General features: G+C 37.4%; 2 protein-coding genes across 4 annotated transcripts in view; one reads left to right on the top strand and one right to left on the bottom strand.

Moving 5' to 3' along the window:
• Nucleotides 1-6,986, top strand: part of LOC126855234 (potassium voltage-gated channel protein Shaw-like) — an 8,525-nt gene extending 1,539 nt beyond the window's left edge. Inside the window, exons 2-5 of one of the 2 annotated variants that reach the window (XM_050602697.1) lie at nucleotides 2,100-2,478; nucleotides 3,663-3,842; nucleotides 3,941-4,976; nucleotides 5,945-6,986. In XM_050602697.1, coding sequence (XP_050458654.1) covers nucleotides 2,152-2,478; nucleotides 3,663-3,842; nucleotides 3,941-4,976; nucleotides 5,945-6,009 — 1,608 coding nt within the window. In that variant the 5' untranslated portion in view covers nucleotides 2,100-2,151 and the 3' untranslated portion in view covers nucleotides 6,010-6,986. Of the gene's footprint in view, nucleotides 1-2,099; nucleotides 2,479-3,647; nucleotides 3,843-3,940; nucleotides 4,977-5,944 lie in introns of both variants that reach the window. The other variant, XM_050602696.1, reaches the window with a different exon arrangement.
• LOC126855237 (uncharacterized) overlaps nucleotides 1-21,450 on the bottom strand; it is a 26,288-nt gene extending 4,838 nt beyond the window's left edge. Inside the window, exons 1-6 of one of the 2 annotated variants that reach the window (XR_007688206.1) lie at nucleotides 21,091-21,450; nucleotides 20,386-20,535; nucleotides 17,015-17,175; nucleotides 16,157-16,259; nucleotides 15,301-15,848; nucleotides 8,360-14,585 (exon numbers count right to left, since the gene is read on the bottom strand). Coding sequence is in view for 1 of the 2 variants with exons in the window: in XM_050602700.1 (XP_050458657.1) it covers nucleotides 14,373-14,585; nucleotides 15,301-15,848; nucleotides 16,157-16,259; nucleotides 17,015-17,175; nucleotides 20,386-20,535; nucleotides 21,091-21,337 (1,422 nt within the window). In the remaining variant the exon portion in view is untranslated. Of the gene's footprint in view, nucleotides 1-7,109; nucleotides 14,586-15,300; nucleotides 15,849-16,156; nucleotides 16,260-17,014; nucleotides 17,176-20,385; nucleotides 20,536-21,090 lie in introns of those variants that run through there. The other variant, XM_050602700.1, reaches the window with a different exon arrangement.

Genomic DNA, 21,450 nt, shown 5'->3' with positions numbered 1-21,450 from the left:
GCCGGAATTCGGATCTCTTTACGCGTGTCCCTCCAACAATTTGATTTTTCCCCTTGCGACAAATCCCACGAGCGGGATCTGATTTGATAATCGCGGAACTCCGGTCACGCAGGAAAAACAGTCGCGAGCTATCGTGTTAGCTTTTATAACTGTATAACTTGACACGCACATACACACACACACACACACACACATACGCATATGTACAATACAAAGCGACACGGGATTGAAAAACCGATACCACCTGTCCCCCTTTGATTCACGCGACACCTTTTTCTTTTTTTTTTATACAGTTCCATTTTTACGCTGTAAAAGATCACGCAGAACATGGTAAATGTTCTATACAAATATGTCTCTCTCTCATGAATTCGTTTTTTTTATAAACTTGACTCGATTATGAAACCTGTGTCACGGAATCTGAATTTGAATAAAAAAGAATACAGCAAGAGGAGAATTAAATCTAATATCTTTTTTCAATATAATTTTCTTTCTTCAGATATATATATATATATATTGCTTGTTTCTCTTTTTATAGCGCTTGCCAAATCTTCACTTCATCCATGACATAAATTCAAAAACTTTTATTCGGTTTTCGTTGTCATTAATTGACGCGTTACTCCTTTGCATTAAAATAATTAAAAAATCTAATCACATGCTTATTCTCTCCCAGCTCGGGTTCAGGACTGAAATGTCATATTTGAGGACCTTCTATTACACGTCACGCGGTTATCGATACATTAAACATGCGTGTATAATTTGGCGCAAATATATCGATGTTACACGACCGAGAAAAGGTTATTTGAGAATATTCCTTATGTATAAATAGCTCAATATATAAAAAAAAAATAATTGTCAAAACCCGGCAAAATCCGACAAACGTATTTTTATTTTTCAGACATATTCCAATTTTCAAACTCACTCTTCTAAAAAATTTTCAAAAAAATGATTCTGATGACTAAGATTGTCTGATTTTTTTCTTTACAGTGGACGCCAGTGAAATAATTGTGCGCATATAATTGTAATAGATATTTCTTCGATGATTTTAATTGTATGTCTATTTATAATACTTTTTAATCCAGTTTAACTCTACAATGTGTATGACACATTTAATTGTAATTCTTGTATATTTCCGCTGCAGCAAAGATACAAATTCTTTTCCTCGCAACGCTACACTTTTTTTTTCTTTGTTCGCTACATCGCGAGAAAAACGAGATGAAACTTGAATGAGTGCAATTCTCGCAGAGGCACCACACACACGCACGCACGCACGCACACACACACACACACACACACACACACACACACACACACACACACACACACACACACACACATACATACAAAATTTAAAGATCCAGCACAGTTCCGGGCGCCAGTTATTTACGAGGCGTGTACTGCTGAGCCATATAAGCGGCTTTTGATTAAATGTCAAACGTACAATTATCGTAATATTAAATGTAGCGGAGTTTGTATCCCAATTCACGGCCTCTGAAATGGTCTTTGAAACGGATAGAATTTAAAGCGGCAACAGCATTTATTTATGGCATATTCCTCGTTGCGATGAGAGCCATGCTACGTAATCCGTAAAATGACATTACGGGGGTGTCAAAGCAACCAGGATAATACATTATGATAAATTCGATTTGCATCTCTCTTTGTTTGATCCTTTTAGGATCATGGATATGTGATTTTAATGTAACGGAGAATAAGATTATATAGCCTGTAGAATTTTAATCTTGTAGTTTAATCAGAAATCGTCGCGTAAATTTAGAGAAAACAACTTTCGTCGTATTTTAATAGAAATCGTCCAATTAATAAAGCTTTTGGAAATTCCTCAAATTTTTTTACTACAAAAAGAATTATGTATGCACGTTTGAAACAAGATTTAAATTAAAATTGTTAAATTAATAAACGATTTTCACGCTTTATAAAGAGACAAATAAAATCAAATTATTAAATTGAATAATATAATTAATATGATCATAATATTATAATCATAATTAATTAAATTAAATGATTTAACTCTAGAAAATTCAATCGGTTTGACGAGGAGCGATAGATCCAATTTCGGATCACGCAATTGCGCTAATTGTTTGCAGATCGCATGGGTTTCTTTGAGTCGGGGCCGGCGGTAGCAGAGCCGTGATCAAAATGAACTTGATAAACATGGACGCGGAGAACCGCGTGGTTCTGAACGTGGGCGGTATCCGGCACGAAACGTACAAGGCGACCCTGAAGAAGATCCCGGCGACGAGGCTCTCGCGTCTGACCGAGGCCCTCGCCAACTACGACCCGATCCTCAACGAGTACTTCTTCGACAGACACCCGGGCGTATTCGCCCAGGTACTCAACTACTATCGCACCGGGAAGCTGCACTATCCCACGGACGTCTGCGGACCGCTCTTCGAGGAAGAGCTCGATTTCTGGGGCCTCGACTCCAATCAGGTCGAGCCTTGCTGTTGGATGACCTATACGCAGGTATATCGTGAACAATGTCTGACTCAAATACCCGCGCCTAAACCACGCTTAATCACGCCTAAGCGTGCACTAACAACTGCAGTTGAGATCTCAGAGTAAAAAACAAATATACATATATATATATATATATTTTTATATTATAAATAATAAATATATAATTATATATATATCGTATATAATTTATTATATAATTTATTATATAATAAATAATATATTACATTTTTATATATTTATATATATATATATATATATATATATATATATATATAAAATATAGAATGCATTATATGAATAGATCTATATATGGAAAGCAGAGTATACATATAGAATATTCCGCTAGATAAATTTTTCCGACTTATCAAGCGGATCAAGATGACGAATGAAAACGGACTAGTACATATGTCTTTTGATGCAGAATCATTTATCCGATACGTTGGAAAAAAATATCACTGATTTATCCTATCGTCAAAAAATATTGTATGTCTTCTATTATGAATCACGCTTAAATTACTTTACGATTTTAACGCACAACATTGATGTTTTTTCATTCAAGTGCTCTTTCTTATTAATGTTTTTTTTTTTTTTAATATCAGTCAATTTTAAAAATCTACTCAAGATGTGTGATTAATTTTACATAACATGTTTTACTTTAATTGAATCTTCCAGACAAATCATCCTAAACAAAATTATGATATTCAAAATAATAAAAATATATAGAGAGATGAAAAAAACATGATAAATAAAGATAGATATTTAATGAGAGATATTGAATCGTCCTTATAGGAACCATTTTGTTCATACATTTTCTTGAAAAGATATGAAGCATATGACTGAAAGATACGGTAGTATAATTCTGAGAATTAATCGTTAATTATGCTTTGAATCTGGAAATTACTTCTTGGATAAAACAAGAGTTAATTTAAATAAGTATATATAGTCACAAAAATGATTAGTTAGTAAGCTATTTGAAGCCAAACAGACATTTTTTTTTTCACGCAAAGAAGCACGTAACGCGCAGTTCGCTTTTTTCACGCGCGCTTTATTTCCGCAAAGACAAACAACACATACTCGAAAAAGAGTTACGCACGTACGAATAACAATCCTTGTTGCATCTCTCTCTCTCTCTCTCTCTTTTCTCCCAACCTCTTCGCTCCGAACGCACCTTGCAGCACCGGGACACGCAGGAGACATTGACAGTCCTCGATAGATTGGACCTCGACACCGAGAAACCCACCGAAGAGGAATTAGCTAGGAAATTTGGCTTCGAGGAGGCATACTACGAGGGGACTCTTACGTGGTGGCAGAAGCTCAAGCCTCAGATATGGTCACTATTCGATGAACCCTACTCCTCCGTTGCAGCCAAGGTACAATTCAAGTTTGAATTAGACGCATCGATATTATGCACAATCGCTAAATGCAACAATTATTAAAAAATTCGCGCGTACGTCTGGATATCTTTCAGATAATCAGCATAGTCTCCGTTTTCTTCATTTGCGTTTCAATACTCTCGTTTTGCCTCAAGACCCATCCGGACATGCGAGTGCCGATGATCTTGAACCGTTCGGTAAAGATTGACAACAAAACGTCCTGGGTGTTGGACAAGACTCGCACCAACGCCCACGATGTCTTCTTCTACATCGAATGCATCTGTAACGCCTGGTTCACCCTGGAGTTCTTGATACGTATCACCGCGAGCCCGAATCGCTGCGACTTCATCAAGAGTTCGGTGAATCTCATCGACATGGTCGCCACTCTGAGCTTCTACGTCGACCTCGCGCTGCAGCGATTCGCCGCCCATCTGGAGAACGCCGACATCCTCGAGTTCTTGAGCATCATACGAATAATGAGGCTGTTCAAACTCACGCGTCACTCGTCGGGCCTCAAAATCCTGATACAGACCTTTCGCGCTTCAGCCAAGGAGCTCACGCTTCTGGTATTCTTCCTCGTTCTCGGCATCGTCATCTTCGCCAGTCTCGTGTACTACGCGGAGCGCACTCAGTACAATCCCAAGAACGACTTCAAGAGCATACCGCTCGGTCTGTGGTGGGCCCTGGTGACGATGACGACCGTCGGTTACGGGGACATGGTGCCGAAAACGTACATCGGAATGTTTGTCGGCGCGCTCTGCGCGCTGGCCGGTGTCCTCACGATCGCCCTGCCGGTGCCCGTGATCGTTAGCAACTTTGCGATGTATTACAGTCACACGCAGGCGCGAGCCAAGTTACCCAAGAAGAGGCGCCGCGTATTGCCCGTCGAGCAGCCACGTGTGAGGGCACCAGGTGCACCGCCCAGTTTGGCCGGCGGACCCGGGGCCGTCGGACCCCCTGGCTGCGGTCAGCAATTGTCGCAGTCCGCCGGGGGCACGGTCGCCACTGGGCCCCACGGCATGGGCCAGACGCCCGGCGTCGGATGCCCCGGTGCCGGCCAGGGACCGCAGAATCGCCGAATGAACGCCATTAAGACCAATCATCCCAAGGATCCGTTCGCCACGAAAACAGGTAACTCGAACGAGCTCGATTAAAAGGAAAAACGAAATATTCTATCCCGCACAAATCTCGCGAGCTCGACTCTCGTTTATCTCTTCTTAATCTATCCGCTACGTAATGAGAATTATATTATGAAAGATGAAGACGGTGTAATTGGCACTCGCGCTATAATCCGATACAAAAACTAAGTCCAATTGAATTCGAGATATAGATTTTTTTATATGTCGCCATTATCGCATTCGTTTATATTGCGTGCTCTTTATATCTTTTGCTTATTCACGGGAAATCATTACGCGATACATTTTACTTGGACTTTTTGATGACTTATCTAAAAGTTATTTAAGCGCATAAAGGTGATATCTTACTGACCGTATTGATATTTATAGCAATTGTTTAATCATTATTGTTAATAGACGGAATTGCGAAAAACGCGAGGTGAAGAAAACAAACAACAGGTCAATCTCGTGATTAAAGATAACGTAAATCGCAATTTTGCAAAATCCTAATTATACAATCACTTACATACGAGTTTTCATTCTCTCTATCTAAATAATCTTTCGTATATTCTTTACAAATTCAAACTTCGCGTGTTAATGCTTATGTCGTGCGCGAGACGTAAAGTAAAACGTTGCAGAAAGTGCATATGTGCGCGTTTGACATATTAAATGCATATAGTACAACCGACTATGAAGTGAAACGCGAGATTCAGATACTCGTATCGGTTTCACCTCTCTAATGTGTGCTACTTAGCGTTTCCATATTTCTCTTCATCTTTTAAAACAATATGCACTTGCAGAAAATGAATATTTAGCATGGTTATCGGTGCCATTTATTCGAGTCTCAGAAAAAAAATGCGTTGCATTGAAGTATGATAAAGATTTAGACAGAGTTCGCAATTTTTGTACGAATCTCAAGCGTCGACCGAACCGACCAATCTTTAGTGTCTCTTTTTCTTTTTTTCTTCGTATGGTGGGTTGCAGAGGAAGACCGGAGGAATTGTAACCTACGAACCAACGGGACCAAGAGAGCCGGAGGTTTGGATTAACCATTTTGCGATCGTACCACGCTCACAGACGGCTATCGCTCACTGGTCAGAATTAATTTCGGAGCGAACGGCGCGGCGTGTACCCCTAATCAAAGATTGTCCCCTCCCTCCCGTAAGATCCGTAAAAAAAAAAACATTTTATCATTGAGGAACGCGCTTTGGAAAGAGAGAAAGAGAGCGAGAAGGAAAATGAAGTAAGGGAAGGGGGTGGGAAAATTAATTTAATATCTCGTTGCATCGCCGAAGACTTGCGGCTTCTTGTTGCCCACAATTTTACAAACGGCTAGGCAAAATAAACACTGCCGTGGCGAGCGCAGCGGCTGAGCTCCGACCGGAAAATAAAAAGGCCGGTAAAAGTCCCGCGCAGCGGCTATCGTCAGACCGCAAAGAGTATATATCTATTGTTTATCTGGGAACGTGTAGAATTAATCGAGAAGGGAAAACGAGCGGGCTCTACCGCTCTCGGAATCGCTCTGTCCGCACGCGCGACAGGTGTAATCACCGGGAGGGCTGCTCGCAAAGGCATTTTGTACTTTACGTATCTCTTCCTCGTTAATTCTAGATGCCAAATAATATTAAATATATGCTATCGGGACGAAAGAAAAAAGAAGATAAAAGCGAATGCGAGAGAGTCTCTCGACGGTTATAGCACGAGTCATTTATCGAACTAAATAATAGGCTAAACTGTGTATGTAAACAGAGAGAAAGAGAGGGAGAGAAAGAGAGAGAGAGAGAGAGAGAGAGAGAGAGAGAGAGACAGAGAGAAAGAGAGAATCAAGAAAAACTCGTGTAGTAAATAGAAAATTTTCCTCCTTCCTTCGCTTCATGATTTGATAGTTGTTTTCATATTTGTAAAATAAATAATATAAGTAATTTCATTTTTTGGTAGCGGATAAACGAATCGATGTATATTGGTACTAATATATCGTCGATCTTTCCGAGAAAAATTTTATCTAGATTTTTCCTTTTGCACTTTCTGAAAGATATATATATATATATATATATATATATATATATATATATATACACACATGTATATATAAATACGCCACATGATATATAAATTTACAATTTCCACGCTCTAGACGAGAGAATATATTTTATATTTTTATAATTTATTTTTCTCTCCCCTTTATATTTTCTTCTTATGTATGCATTTATTACAAACATAATCATAATCTCTCTTTTTTCGTCTGTTTCTTAGCGTCGAATCGCACTAGATAATTTTGAATATTTATCGAATACTATAGTTACAGATATTACATTTTTATATAGAGATGCAAGAATGTCTTCAATATTTGTTCTCTACTTTTTAAAATGTTGTCTTTAATTTCCGAGTAATTGGTGATTAATAGGCAAACGGAAATATCCCACAAGAAAGTGCAGCCGAAATGTCTTATACCGTCCATCAGACCATCATCATGTTTGGATTCACGTGAACATCGCGCATCAGCCGCGTGGTTTCTAAATTTAAGATAAAATGATGAGAGATCTCTGAGATAATATACACTCGCGGCGAAAGGGATACGCGCGCGCAGTAGAAATCCGAGAACGTAAACTTCATTACGTCGACGCTATATATTTTCGCATCGTCGATATCATCGCTAAACGGTCTATACATCATGTATTTTCGATTAAAGAAAAAAGAAAATCGATTACTCATTACAAAGAAAGCCCCGCGTTCCTAGCTTCCGCAAGCGCATCGTCTGTAATCTATATATATATATATATATCTATCGCGCAATTGTATTATTTCCATCGTTAGCGCCATTTTTTTTTTTTCCCACGAAACTCGCGTAATCGGATTGAACGAATAAACGACAGTGGAGATTGCATCTCCGCATTGCAGCACGTGTTTTGTAGCAAGGTTATCGATAGACACTTCTGCTCGTCGTACATTTTCACGATCGTACGATTGTTATTTTCCCCGCATGCATTTTGCCTGATTCTCACCGCCTACACTGTAAAAAAAAAAAATTGACTAAAATGTCTGCAGCGTTTTTTCAAGCAAACTATTTTTAGACACGTTTCAATTTTCAGATAAATTCTTCTGAACTTTCAGAAAAATGACTCTGATGATTAAGACAAATTGTCTGAAATTTTTTTCAGACAATGCAGATCTGAAAATTCAGATAAAAATGTGTCTACTTGTAGAAAAATATTTACAGTGTAATTAGCGATAAACGTGGACGCTTTCCCTCTATTCTTTCGACATTGTTACACGATCTTTAAGTCGATCTTTAGATTAGACGAACGAAATTCGGAGAGAGAATCGCGCGGCCACATTCATCATCGCTAAATGAGCGGTGAAAATTGTGGAAAATCCTTATTCTAATCTCTCCCTACGTACCTTCTTTTCGGACGACCGCTCTTAAATGCGGTGAGGACGCGTGAGGGCCTGTATCACTTTTCGCGCACCGTGAATATCGCCGGGACCAATCCACACGAGCTCCTCTATGCCCTCCTAATATTCAGAACATCATATGTATAATATCAATGGGAAAAAGAATAGTCTCAACGGCCGTTCTTCCGTTCGCTCACACATGCGAAAGAGTCACTGCGCGCTCGCGTAGAGAGGATATCTTCTTCTGCGTCATGTATATGTGTATGTATATTTTTTGCGCCTGAGAGAGGAGCGGGAATGGAAAGGGGAGAGGAAGAATAGAGCGCAGAGAGAGGAATGACAAAAGCATATCACGTAGGCATATGTGCGATCGAGAGAGAAAGAGAGAGAGAGAGAAAGAGAGAGAATGTGTGTGTGTATACGGATCTCGTAAATATACATATACAGTCGGCGTTTCACCTCGTAGACAATCGTCGTTTCTTCGACAAAATTAATCGTATTACGCACGTATATGTAATCGCATTACGCGTTTCCATTCGATATCGAGGGAGACAATCGCGTTCTTTTCCCACAAAATTTCTCCATCGCATCTTTGACAAGTCACGAATCCGAATACACGTATCGTCTGTCTTGTTTTTTTATTCGATTCGGTTCTCACCGACGAGAGAAATTGATCGCATTCATTACCGGCGTTAATGAGACTGTAAAAAAATATCTTAAGCCTACTAAGAAATTTCAATCGTTGGATTAATATCATCTTTCCCGCGCACACCCGTGCAAATTCATCAGGTTTTAATTTGCAAAGGAAAACGCAATCGCGCGTTTCACTCCACTCGTAGAATATTATAATTATATAGCAATTATATATCGGCTATCACGTTACAGCCTTGATATTATTTATTACGCACAATCTGTTACTTTTATACGTATATGTGTTTATTCTGTAATTAAAACTCCAACTTTATACACCGAGTACCTGATATTTCTCATGAATTGTCGTTTCCCATTTTGATTTCGAAAAAAATTTCACAGCTTCATAAAATCTTAAAATACGCATCTCTGCAATAATGACGTTAGCAATAAGATATTATCTTGAAATTTTTAACAATTTGCACGCGCAAAATGTTTTACGCGTGTCTCTCTCTCTCATTTTACAATAAATAAAATTACTGCCCACATTTGCATATAATTTTTCCTAAGCCATATATATGTTAAATCTGCTTATGGCAATAGCTTGATAATAAAGCGAGATAAAAAAAATGATTGCTATGCCGTTGAAAAAAGAAATTGATCTCAAACGATGTTATAAATGTCCCCATTGCGCAAAACGACATAATTGCTTTCATGTAAAAATCGTATACAAAACGTAATATACGTTAATATTACATTAAAAAGTATCTTTAGACGGATGAATGAAAATTATTTAAATTATTATATAACAATGGAGATATTATAAATATAAATGATTAATAAATCTCTCTCTTATGAAAATCAGGCTAATGTGAAAAGTTGGGAGCAAATTAGCATTTAAATAGTTGTGCGGAGAGATGAAGCTGACACACACAATTAATTAAACTATGAACTCTAAATCCTGTTTGAAACACCCACGCGAAAAGATTTGCTTTCTTCAACAGAAACACGTGTCAGTTTGCGTGGAAAATAGAATAAAAAAATATTCAATAAATCCTTTCTACACTATTTCGATTGTGTTTATATTTAATATATTTTCCATTCATAAATAATATTTTTCTCCGATTATTTCACTTATATATTCTCGCTCTGACATTATCAATTTTATAATTTTAGATTCATTACGAATAATATCAGTATATCGAAAGCAAACAAATAATCTCCAATTTTTAATAGTATTTAATTATGTTTTATATCGGATCTTTTGATATTTAAATTTTCAATTTGTTGATCGTTGTACAAGAGATACGCACACGACACACACACACACACATAAAACATAAAAAAATTTCTTGATATTTCAAATTGTTTCGGAGATAGCGCGTTACACTTTCCACCAAGTCGAATACCTATGTTATCCCCCTTCGGTCTAATGCCTGATAATAAGGTGTATGAATAATTTATGCTGGAAGACCGTTTTCAACATTCGCCCTCATTTAAAAGTGCTGCTATCGCTGCTTGAGTTTGCTCGCCGTTCACAATCGCTCAGATTCTTTGTGCCTTATAAAGACTGAATTTCCATATCCAGGGTTGTGCATCGACTCTCTGTTACGTTCTCCTTACCCCGAATTGTCATTAGGGAGACTTTATACGATAATGTCTGTGCCGTACTGTCTGCGCGATTGCTAAGTTGAACAACACTGGAGACAGATAATGCAGAAAAATTAATCCGTTCATCCCAGCCCATCATTTTAATTTAGAAAATATACATATCCTTTATTAAAAAATTAAGGGAAAATTCCCACTGAAAATTGAAAATAAAAATTTTTTAAATATTTAAATTAATGCTATATAATAGAGTGTAGAATATATTCTATTCAAATATACTTTAAAAGCCGCAGATCGCAGATCGCGTATCAAATTGAAACGGGCGCGAATAGGTACATATATGTATCGTTTAAATGAAAGAAATTTCTATCGCTCGCAATTTCCTGCATGTAGCAATAACAGGACGGGTATTACACGATCGTTAATCGTCATGCAGCCCTGTAAATGGAAGTCAGCCATAATAATTCGACCCTGACTAGACTATATCGCGTGTCGTACAAGTATTGTATATTCACACGCGCGCATCCACACATACATATAATACATTTCGCGGAATGCTGCAATGCATGAATGTTGCAATATTCAACACTGTTGATTCGAAATAAGAAAGAAGAGAGAAAGCCTCGCGTCAGGAGGATCGATGCCGCAGAGACTCGAAAATGCCCTTCCTTTCCTCCCGAATAGAAAAACCAATCGCGTTAATTAAAAGGCGAAATGCATCTACGCTACAAGAGAACAATCTTTCCAAGTGATATTGTAATGCACAACTGAATCTCTGATATTTTCGGCTCTCTCGTCGTAGTATAATCTTTTCGTCTTAAATAAATCCCAATACGTTTGTAAATCGACCGATGTGGCTATTTGTGTGTGTGTGTGTGTGTGAACGCCGAATTTTCTAAGGATATAAAGATACATTGTTGTTCGATCCTAAAGCGATCTTTATTTCATCCAAGAGTTCTTAAGTTCGGGGCTAGGTCAAATGTGGCACTTGAAGCGGAGTAGAGTGATGCAAGTGGCGTTTTACTTTACGCGCGATACAGTCATCGATATCTAAAGTTTTTCTCCCCCGCGTCTCAAATGACCCGTTAAAACCACGAGAAATGGAGAGGCGAAAGGGGAAGGAGAGAGATTAAAGGAAAAAAAATAACGATGCATATCGGCGGCATACAATGAGCACGCACACGCACAACAGTATTTAAGGGAAAAAAGAGCGAGTGTGTACAGACATGTGTGCGCGCACACGTGGTTGGACCCCCTCCCCCACCAGTGTTGTCTACTAATTGCGGTAGCGAATATTTTCTGGTATCTAACTCTTTTCGTGATGGCCACAGCATAAAGATTATTAGCATAATTTGTACGCGTTCACTCCTTTTGCTTTACATTGACCAGACTCCTGGGGATTGCCAAATTATGTTAAATATTTAAAACAAAAATTTTAACTAACATATTTTTTTTAACCAAAAAAACATAATAAATATCGATCGCACTTATTTGCTTTGTCACAAAAACGTCAACTTTATTTCGAATATACGTTTTGTTATTGCTGTTAATATCGTACATTTCCATGCCGGTTTAAATTTGATTTAAAAGATGCGCGAGATCTCCCGCAAATGTTTGAAAATCGATTTAAAGGACCCGAAGAATCTGGCGATCCTAATCGACTGTGGCTCTCGTCGCCTTTCCGAAGCGTTTTCCGTTGGTTCTGCTGTCGTCCACTATCCAGATCAAAGATGGAAAAAGAGTCCAGTGATTTTCTAATACCAAGTTTTCTATATAATACGTAGAATTTAATTAATAATTAATATTAACAAGATGTGCGCAGATGATGCAGGTGCAAAATGTGCGAGCCGAATTCTCTCTCTATGCAGTTTGGATGGCGAGCGTTAATCCGAAATAATTAAAACATATCGACAAATGCTCGGAGATTTATATTCGATAATTTTTCTATCCAGAAAAAAATCTAGAAACTTTTTGTTGCGTGAACAAATATTTTGAATACGCAGAAAACTCATGTACGTGCGGAGAGAGAGATATCGCTAAACATTCGAATTCTCATACAGAGACTTGCCTCGGATCTCGAATCTTTCGTGTCGCAGAGTTTCTCTGGTGGCTACATTCCTGGATATAATATTCGTTTATACTTGAATCTCCCGCATCGTCTGCACTCATCATCGATCATCACGAATTGTACAGTACTCCGTTGTATCGCTCGACGATGTAAATACAACGACGAACGTCCGACAGATTTTTTTTCGGGAACACGTAGCTCAATCGGACGCGGCGGGGTGCTTAATCGAAACGAAGATGTACGATCTCTTCGACGGTTCCTTTTTTCAATTCTCTCGTCCTCGAGATTCACAGACGACGGCACAACGTAACGGCCGTAACAGAAATAATCAACATGTTTCCCCTATTAAGAAATAAATAAATAAATAAATAAATCGTTCTTCGCGTAATTATATAAATATATATGTATTATATTCAAAATAATTTTTACACATATGGGATTTATATCCAATATATACGGCCTCGATACTTCTCTCGCGGATTAAACGCCCCGCGAACGTCCACAGTTGTATCGGTAGAGTATTAGAGCAGATTAAAAAGAAAAAAAAGAAAAAAAAACATATGCTCCCTCCTCATCCCTTCCCTTTCCCTCCTCCCACCCTTTCGCACCAAATGACCATAAAGTACATGCGCAATCACTGTATACGGGATTCACCTTCGCGTTTCACCGCCCTCTCTTTAACGCTACTCAACAATCTTTTTGACTTTCGATAGGTAGATAAAGCGATATGATTTCGAATTGTACGAAAGCGACGTGTCTCGTCGACGAATGAACAGTTTAGATTCACCGTCGTCGAAAGTTATGTCTCCGTTATGTTATTATATGCTAATTTTATTATTACTATCATTATCGTTATTATTATACACGCGACACTTATAGATATACATAATGTGAAGTAGCTTCATGCAAGAGGCAAGGCTGCAACGCGATCTCGGCCTTCTTCCGAGGCGAGGATGACGGTTGAGCGTGTTTCTTCTGGGAGAGCGATTCGAAGTGATGTTGCCATCGTCGATATTATCGTATATTGACGACATTATAATTTATTCTTGTAACGTCATTATATATCGTTATCGCTAACGGTTGCGGCGATCATCGTCGGCACTTTCCGCGGCGAAGAAACGCAGCCACCCCTTACATATTATATGTTACAGATGAGCTAAATCTCACGTTCGAATAGTTTGGACGGATAGATTCAATGTCTCGTGACTAACACACACACACACACACACATAAACGTTGCGTATCGCGGCCGATGATGATCGTAGTGTAATCGAACCAGAAAAAAAAGAAGCGGGACACAAAAGGCGAATTAAATATAATTATATATCTATCACACTATATCGAGAGTTGTGCGCTGCGTTTACGCGATTTAAGCTAGTTCATTTGTAAATAAAAACTATTTGACTCTTTGATTTCTTGTATGGTGTATTGATTCTATATACATAATTACCTCCCTCAGTCTCCCTCCTATGTCCATTGAGACTTATATAAACCAAATGGATGAGAAGATGAAATCTCCTTTATTACGATCCAAGATCTCTTTCCGATATTTATGTCGTAGAAATAATATCGCGCGCAAAACGATGAAAACAATTTATGAGCAGTACAAAGTCAATATTGTCTCTCTCTCTCATTCGAGAGCGATATTGCCTTCGCGCACACGCTTATACAAATTGTGTGTGAGAGAGTGGAAATTAATTATAAAGCGATCTCTTAAGCTACGCAAGCTAACTGCTGATAGGTAAGACACATGCCGGCATTGTCCACCAATGCGCCGTCCGCGTTGCTACCGAAAGCCACCCTTATCCGGAAGGGTGTAGTCCAGGTCTCTACCCGACAGTTACTCTCCGCGTCGAGTTCATCTCGTCTGCACAGCGAATTGCCGCAACGTTCCAGATTGCAGATACCCGCTACATTGTTTCCCGGCTAAAACAGACACACGTTTTCCGCTGAGATCTAATAAACGAGTCTTTCGAAAACTAGCTAGTTCCTATTCGAATATTTTATTTTATCAAATTCGAAAGTTTTCGAAGATGATTGAAGTTCTTTCGCTCAAATTGATATTTATATTGAGAAGAATTGATAAAAAAATTTCATATTTTTTAGATAAAATCCATGCCAGTGGCAAAATATATTTTTCGATATTTTTCGAAGAAAACTATAAAAAAACTGGTCTTTTCCATTAAAAATATTAAAATAAATAAAAAATCTTCTTTTGAATATAAAAAGACTTCAATATTATACTAATTTCATTTTTTTATAAACTATAATAATTAATATGATTTATTAATTAAAGCAAAAAAGTTTTTTTTGCATAACATTATATAAATGTATATTATAATCTTACATATTAGTTTTTTTTAAGTTTTTGTCAGTTTATTCCATTGGATAAAGGGACAGAAAAAAAGTTCCATTCACTAGACTTTTCTTGTCAACTCTGATATTCTTGCGCGTTTTATATTTTGCATTATATATTAATAATATCTTCTGGCTTAATTTGATTTAATTAAAATTTTTAATTCAATTTAATCAAATTCCTTTTTTAATAGTTATGCTAGGGATACAAAAAAAAGAAAGGAAACTAGTTGTGTTACTGATCACTCGCGACGAATGATTGAATGAAATTAAACGTGCAACATACCGTGATAAATTCCTCGAAATCACAGGGGATAAGTATTCTATCCTTGCACCGTCTCCCGATCGGAGATGCCAAATTCGTGCCGGTGGTAAGGACCATCTCCTGTTGCTCGGGCGATCCCGCACCCGAGCCTTCGACGACATCCGCAACGGAATTATTCGCGACGTTGTTGAGATCGACGATAGCGGAGGCGGAGGCGTTTCCATTGCTCGCCGTAGCGGGAGCCGCAAGGACGTTCGTCGTGTTGGACTGGTCAGGTCCTATCCTAAAAGAGTCTGGCGTGCACGGCTGATAAGCAATACCGCACATGTCTCTCTCCTGACGCACGCACAATAAGTAATCGTGTCCGGCGAGATATCGGCCGTTCGGCAGATAATTGAACGTCCTCAACGTGCCATTCGGCGAGCGAAAATATTGAAGACACCCGACTGGCGCCCGTTGCTCAAAACCCAATTGCACCACGCGCATCTCCCACATTCGTGATTGCAGGCCGCTTGGCAGCCGGAAGTTTAAAGTGATTGGTTTGTTGCCTTCGCTCGCGTCCACATACACTATTAAAAATATATGTGTATATGTATATATACACTAAAAAAATAGACTAAATCCAAAAAAATTCTTTTTGATTTAAAAAAATTATTTATTTAAATACTGCAAAGAAATTAGTTATTTCAATCAAACAGAAAATATTAAATATTTGAATTAGTGAAATATAAAATATATTTTATTAATAATTTTTATATTTATTATATTAAATTACTTCCTTAAATCGCTCGAGAAATATCGTGAACGCGAACGATGGATTCTATTGCAAAGAAAAAGCTATAGATTACAAAGGCTATGAAGCGATAAAGTTTCTCACCATGTTGTCCACTATTCCATCCGCACAGTTCGAAAGATGTCCTGCTATTATTAATCACCATAACATCCCCGTCACATACACCAGTCATTGCATTCGGTTGACCCTGAAATTTGTTTTCAATTTCTCTTTATCTCTTTCTCTGACTTATTTACAAGATTATGTATACAGTGTTCTAAAGCCGGATGCCCTTTTAATAGTAGATTACAAGGAGACGATTTTGGAGATGATTTTTCATTAACAAAAATATCGAGGCGTCAATAATTTTCTAAGTTCTAAGTGATTGAAAAAGGAGAGCTAATATATAATAATAGAGAAAAATATAAAATTTCCATTATTTATTGTATAATTTTTTTACAGTGTACATTTTCTTTCAATTAATTTTAAATAAAATTTACTTTAATAGAATTTTAATTTGAGACCTTGTTATAAGAAACAAATTGAAAATTAGCAAAAATAATTATATCCCTCGATATTTTCGTTAAAAAAAATAGATTCCAAAAAATGAATCAGAGAATCTATTATGGATATCTAGTGATTTTGGGACTATACTAAACACTAATATATTTAGATAAAATAAATTTAATAAATAAAATATAATATTTTAATAAAATGAAAAAAATCGAACCTTTTATAGAAATACAACTAAATATCGATTTCCCGATAACAAATAAGCATTGTCGCAATCCCTAGGAGAAAAGTGTTTCATTTACATGCTTCGTGTTAGCATCGACATTGTCTTGGACACTTGCGGAATATTAGATTGCATATTAAGCGACATTCAGGGGAATCGACGTGTGCCATTAGCCTAAGCGAATTTTATATCGGTGGATAACAATAAGACATATCCCTGAAACTTACAATGTTAAAATGGATAAAGTCGATCCTCAACTGACTGACCTCCGTATCGATCTTCTGTACGACCACCGTGCAGTTCATAGACCGGTCGATGAGGTTGGGAAAACCAGGACTGGTCACGTAGGTCAGATTATTCTGTACCTCGTTGTCGCAGCTTGCCGTAACTGAAACCACATTAATTGACCGACACATTAACGGGATACGCAGAGTTGCGGTGCCGTATGCTTTAAAATATTTAATTAAACGTTAATCACTCTAACGCGATTTCGCTTCGTAATTTCTTATTGCGCGCCTGTATATTTCTACATCGGTGGAAAGGGACAAATACCGCATCGATCATCTTTTTAAAGTCGTTAAGATATCATTCGTGATTAATGCAGGATTGTATAAATGTATAAATAATAAATTGGCGCGCGTCCAATATTGTCACCAATATAATGGCGTATTAGCCTTCTAAAGTTAAGTGGGAAATCGGACACCTGAGTTCTTAACAGAGTTAACTTCTCTAAGTAATATCTATAAGCTGCTGCTTCCTTACTTTTCTCATGTGTATTCTGTGCGTTAAATAATTTTTTTCGAAACAATTTTCTGAAATAGATTGATTTTATATCGATTACTTTATATATAAAATAAAAAATCCGGGTTTGATGCTGACTTTTCTGCAAAAATATTAAATATATATACTGCGTTAATTATAATAATTTTCCCGTAAAACAATTTCTGCAAAATTGCGATTAATTTTACGCAAATTAATCTATATTTTAAAAAAAGATCTTAAACTTAGAAGTATGCTAGAATTATGATACGTAATTACTAATGGTTACACGAGGAGAGTTAGTTATTCTTGTCGAAATTTCTTGATCATAATTCACATTCTCGTGGATTAAATGTGAATGCCAAACATTCCAATTTTCGCGAACTATTCGCCGTAGGCATCATCGTGCGATATTCTCGCGAGCAGCCTCCGGCTTCGATAACGAGTTCTCATTCAGGTATTCAGTGACCGTTTTAGAATCACGGGATGCTATTCAATAGCAACCCACCGCTCCGGTTAAGAAGAAGCAGTTACCGCCTTTGCATGTAAATCTTACTTCCTACATCTCGTAACTTGAGATAGCAACTTGGTGTGGACAATATAAAAAATGTATGAACATCTAACATCGCACGTTGCATTCAACGATTCGACAAAAAGAATGTAAAAAGAAAGAGATACAGACGGTTAGCTTTTGATTCGAAACACTCGCAAGCACAATGTGTATCGCACACAAAATATTGAAGATTCTATTTGTGCTCATATCAGATATATAGAATACAGAATATTTCTCTCGAAATCATCTATCTTTAATTCTAACAATTATGATTCTTCCATAAATTTAAATTTGGCATTTTTTGGCTTATTTGTATCGTAAAAATTTTTTAAATATATTTTAAATAGACGCAAATTACAATTCTGAAAAAGTAAGCTTTGCTCGAGTACAAAAATATAATCCATAAATCCATATATTATCCATGAATTAAAAAATTTTAGATAAAAAAATGTTATACGGTTATAAGTTATACAAAGATCTACATCTATAAATATAATATATATTTTCTTTTCTATCGTCCTTCGCCGCTCATTACATAATCACTGTTCTAATCTCGTAAAAGCTATAAAGAATTTATTTATAGCTAAAGGTCACGTCCACATATATTCGATCGTGAAAGCATCAGAAATTTGTTTTACTCGTGTTGTAGAGCTCTTGGAAATTCACATAAAGCACACATACATACGAGGTGAGAGCGAATATATGTACTACATTGTCTTCAAATTGCACCTCGAGCTTCATATCGATAAATTATCGCGAGATTCACAAACGCATTCACGATCGCAAAACTCGGACATGCGAGATGCATCGAGAAGCAGAGGTACTGGTAGGAAGTGGTGTTCGGGAAATCGGTCAAGAATCCGTACGTACGGTATGGCCCTGTTTTCGACAGAGCATGCACCGTGGCGGAAAGAGCGAATGGATGCAGACCGGATAAAAAGCAACAAGGAACAATTGGATGAAACGGAGATGGAAGATGGAACGGTCGCGAAAAGGCTAGCCGTACAAGAACTTCTTCCGCGCTAAGAGATTCTTAAAGATTTAAAAAAAGAGGCGGCATAAAAATTAAAGCGGAAATACCCATCTATTTTTTGATATGAATTTCACAATCTGAAATATATACTTGAAAAAGAAAATCGTTATAAAAATACTACTAATATCTTCTAATATTAAATGTTCCATTAATGCACATAAATAGTACATTACTTTATAAATTTTAATTTAAAGTTCGCTCCTTTCTTGAATTGAAGTAGCGGTTAATTACAAAATTATTAAGTCTAATATTTTGAAAATTAAAACATTTTGCGACAAATTAAATTCTAGAGTTAAAAATGCACGACAAGATGCCCACTTTTCAACAAACTTCAAGTGGATTTTATAAAATGTAATATTAAGTTTTTAAATTCTCAAGAAATTTATCGTTAAAAATTAAAAAAATTGTTAAATACAATCACGCCTGATCAATAAGAGAAAAGCATCTTGAAATTCATGAAGAAATTTATCGGAAGCAAAAAAAACTGCTTTACATCTAATTAGAAAAGTCAAATATCAACTAAAAAGGTCAATGATAAAATATGCTTTGCAATTTATAAAAACCTTTCGAATTGATCGTGAGTTTCGAAAACACATAGGACATGAACAAGACGTAGAAGAGACCTGTTGGGTCCCTTGGAATCCTTGGACCTCACGATGCGCGATTCTCGATGATCGTGCCGAAAGGCATTAATTAAATAACTGTATAACTTGACCTTCAAGTTTTTTCTCGTCGTACGATCTCTCGTATACCGTTCCTCCTCTTTGCTTTTTTCTTCGAGTGCTCCCTTTCACGCTATCGAAGAGAGCGTGTGCCGCTTAAGAGATCGTCTCGGAATTACGCCCAGCCATCCTGATACCGTTAAATTGAGAAGCGGGAAACCTCATTGATCGATTTGGCATCAATTCCGAAAATCGCAATCGTCTTTGGACGCTAAAAAAAGCACCATCCCTAGCAAAAGACTTTTGCGCGTACTTTCGGATAACTTAAATAATACGATCATTCATATTTAAATAGCCTATACAAACCGTCGTAGATAAGAGAAGCAAGATCACAAATAAAAAAAAAAATATTTAATATATTTCGAGATACCTACAATGTATCGGAGATACATCGAAAAAAGGCGATATTCAAATTATCTCTTTTTCGGAACAGATCGATGCTCTCGCTCAGAGTGAATTTTACGAAGATATCGCTCTTGATGACAGGTAAAACCGGCGCGGTTTATGATGAGAATGACGGGAAGAACTCACATATGCAGCACACGCCGAATCCTAGTGCACACGGCCCATGAGATACTCCACGCTTGATGCGACACTCATATGTGTTCATACATGTTCCTTGGCGTCGTTTGTCCTCGGACATGCACTCCTCCTCCACCGGAACGGGAAAGAAGTTTAACACTGCGCAAAACGAATCAATAAATGCGAAGAAGAGACCACATGTTTGCTCAGACTCTAACTCGGTAATGTCATTTTTTTGCGATTATTTTTCGGTCACTGTGTAAATGAATTTCAGGCATATAAAATAAATAAGTGAGTTATTCTCTTTCTTTCTTTCTCTTTTGTAAAATTCAATAAAATAATAGTTACTTACGATTCAACATCTCCCTTTTCTATTTTAACTAAGTATTTATTTACATCGAAAAGACAACATTTCAAGGTCTTCAATGAAAATTTAATTGCATCATATTTCTCAAACTTATAATCTAAAAATAATCGATTATATCATTATAATACATGTACATGTCTTTTTAAAAGCAGAATAATGTGTCTTGATTGAAGGAATGACTTGACAATATATTTTCAAATTTTTCAATGTTTTGATTAATAACACATATTCTGGACGCAACATTACGTTACATTATAACCTTAACCGGCATAATCTAGTGTAGCAATATGCCATATGTATATATTGAATTTAACATTCGCCACTTTCTACGTCTTTGCGTTACTCACCCCTGGAAAATCGAGTCGCGTCCTGTTCAAGCAGCTCGTTCGACACAGATTTACTTGCCGCGCGATTCGGCCAGAGATTTAGCCCTAAGAGCGACCATTGATGCGTTATTTCCGGCAAGAAAAGCATCAAGCCAACATTATTCAGCGTGCACCGGACGCCGCCCCCCGCATTCGACGGAAACGATGCTTTAGCCACCGTAACACCGACGCATAAGACAACAAATATCCCATGATAGCGTAAAGGCATAATCGCGCCACTGGGTCACCGGTGCCCGTGATATCGCATTCCCGACGGCTGCGAGAACTCATCCGCGCTAACTCCGAATACCGCACTACCGACTGACTGTCAACGGAACCCCA

This window comes from Cataglyphis hispanica, chromosome 15, assembly GCF_021464435.1.
Source record: "Cataglyphis hispanica isolate Lineage 1 chromosome 15, ULB_Chis1_1.0, whole genome shotgun sequence".
NCBI lineage: Eukaryota > Metazoa > Arthropoda > Insecta > Hymenoptera > Formicidae > Cataglyphis > Cataglyphis hispanica.
This window is presented reverse-complemented; position numbering and strand designations above follow the sequence as displayed.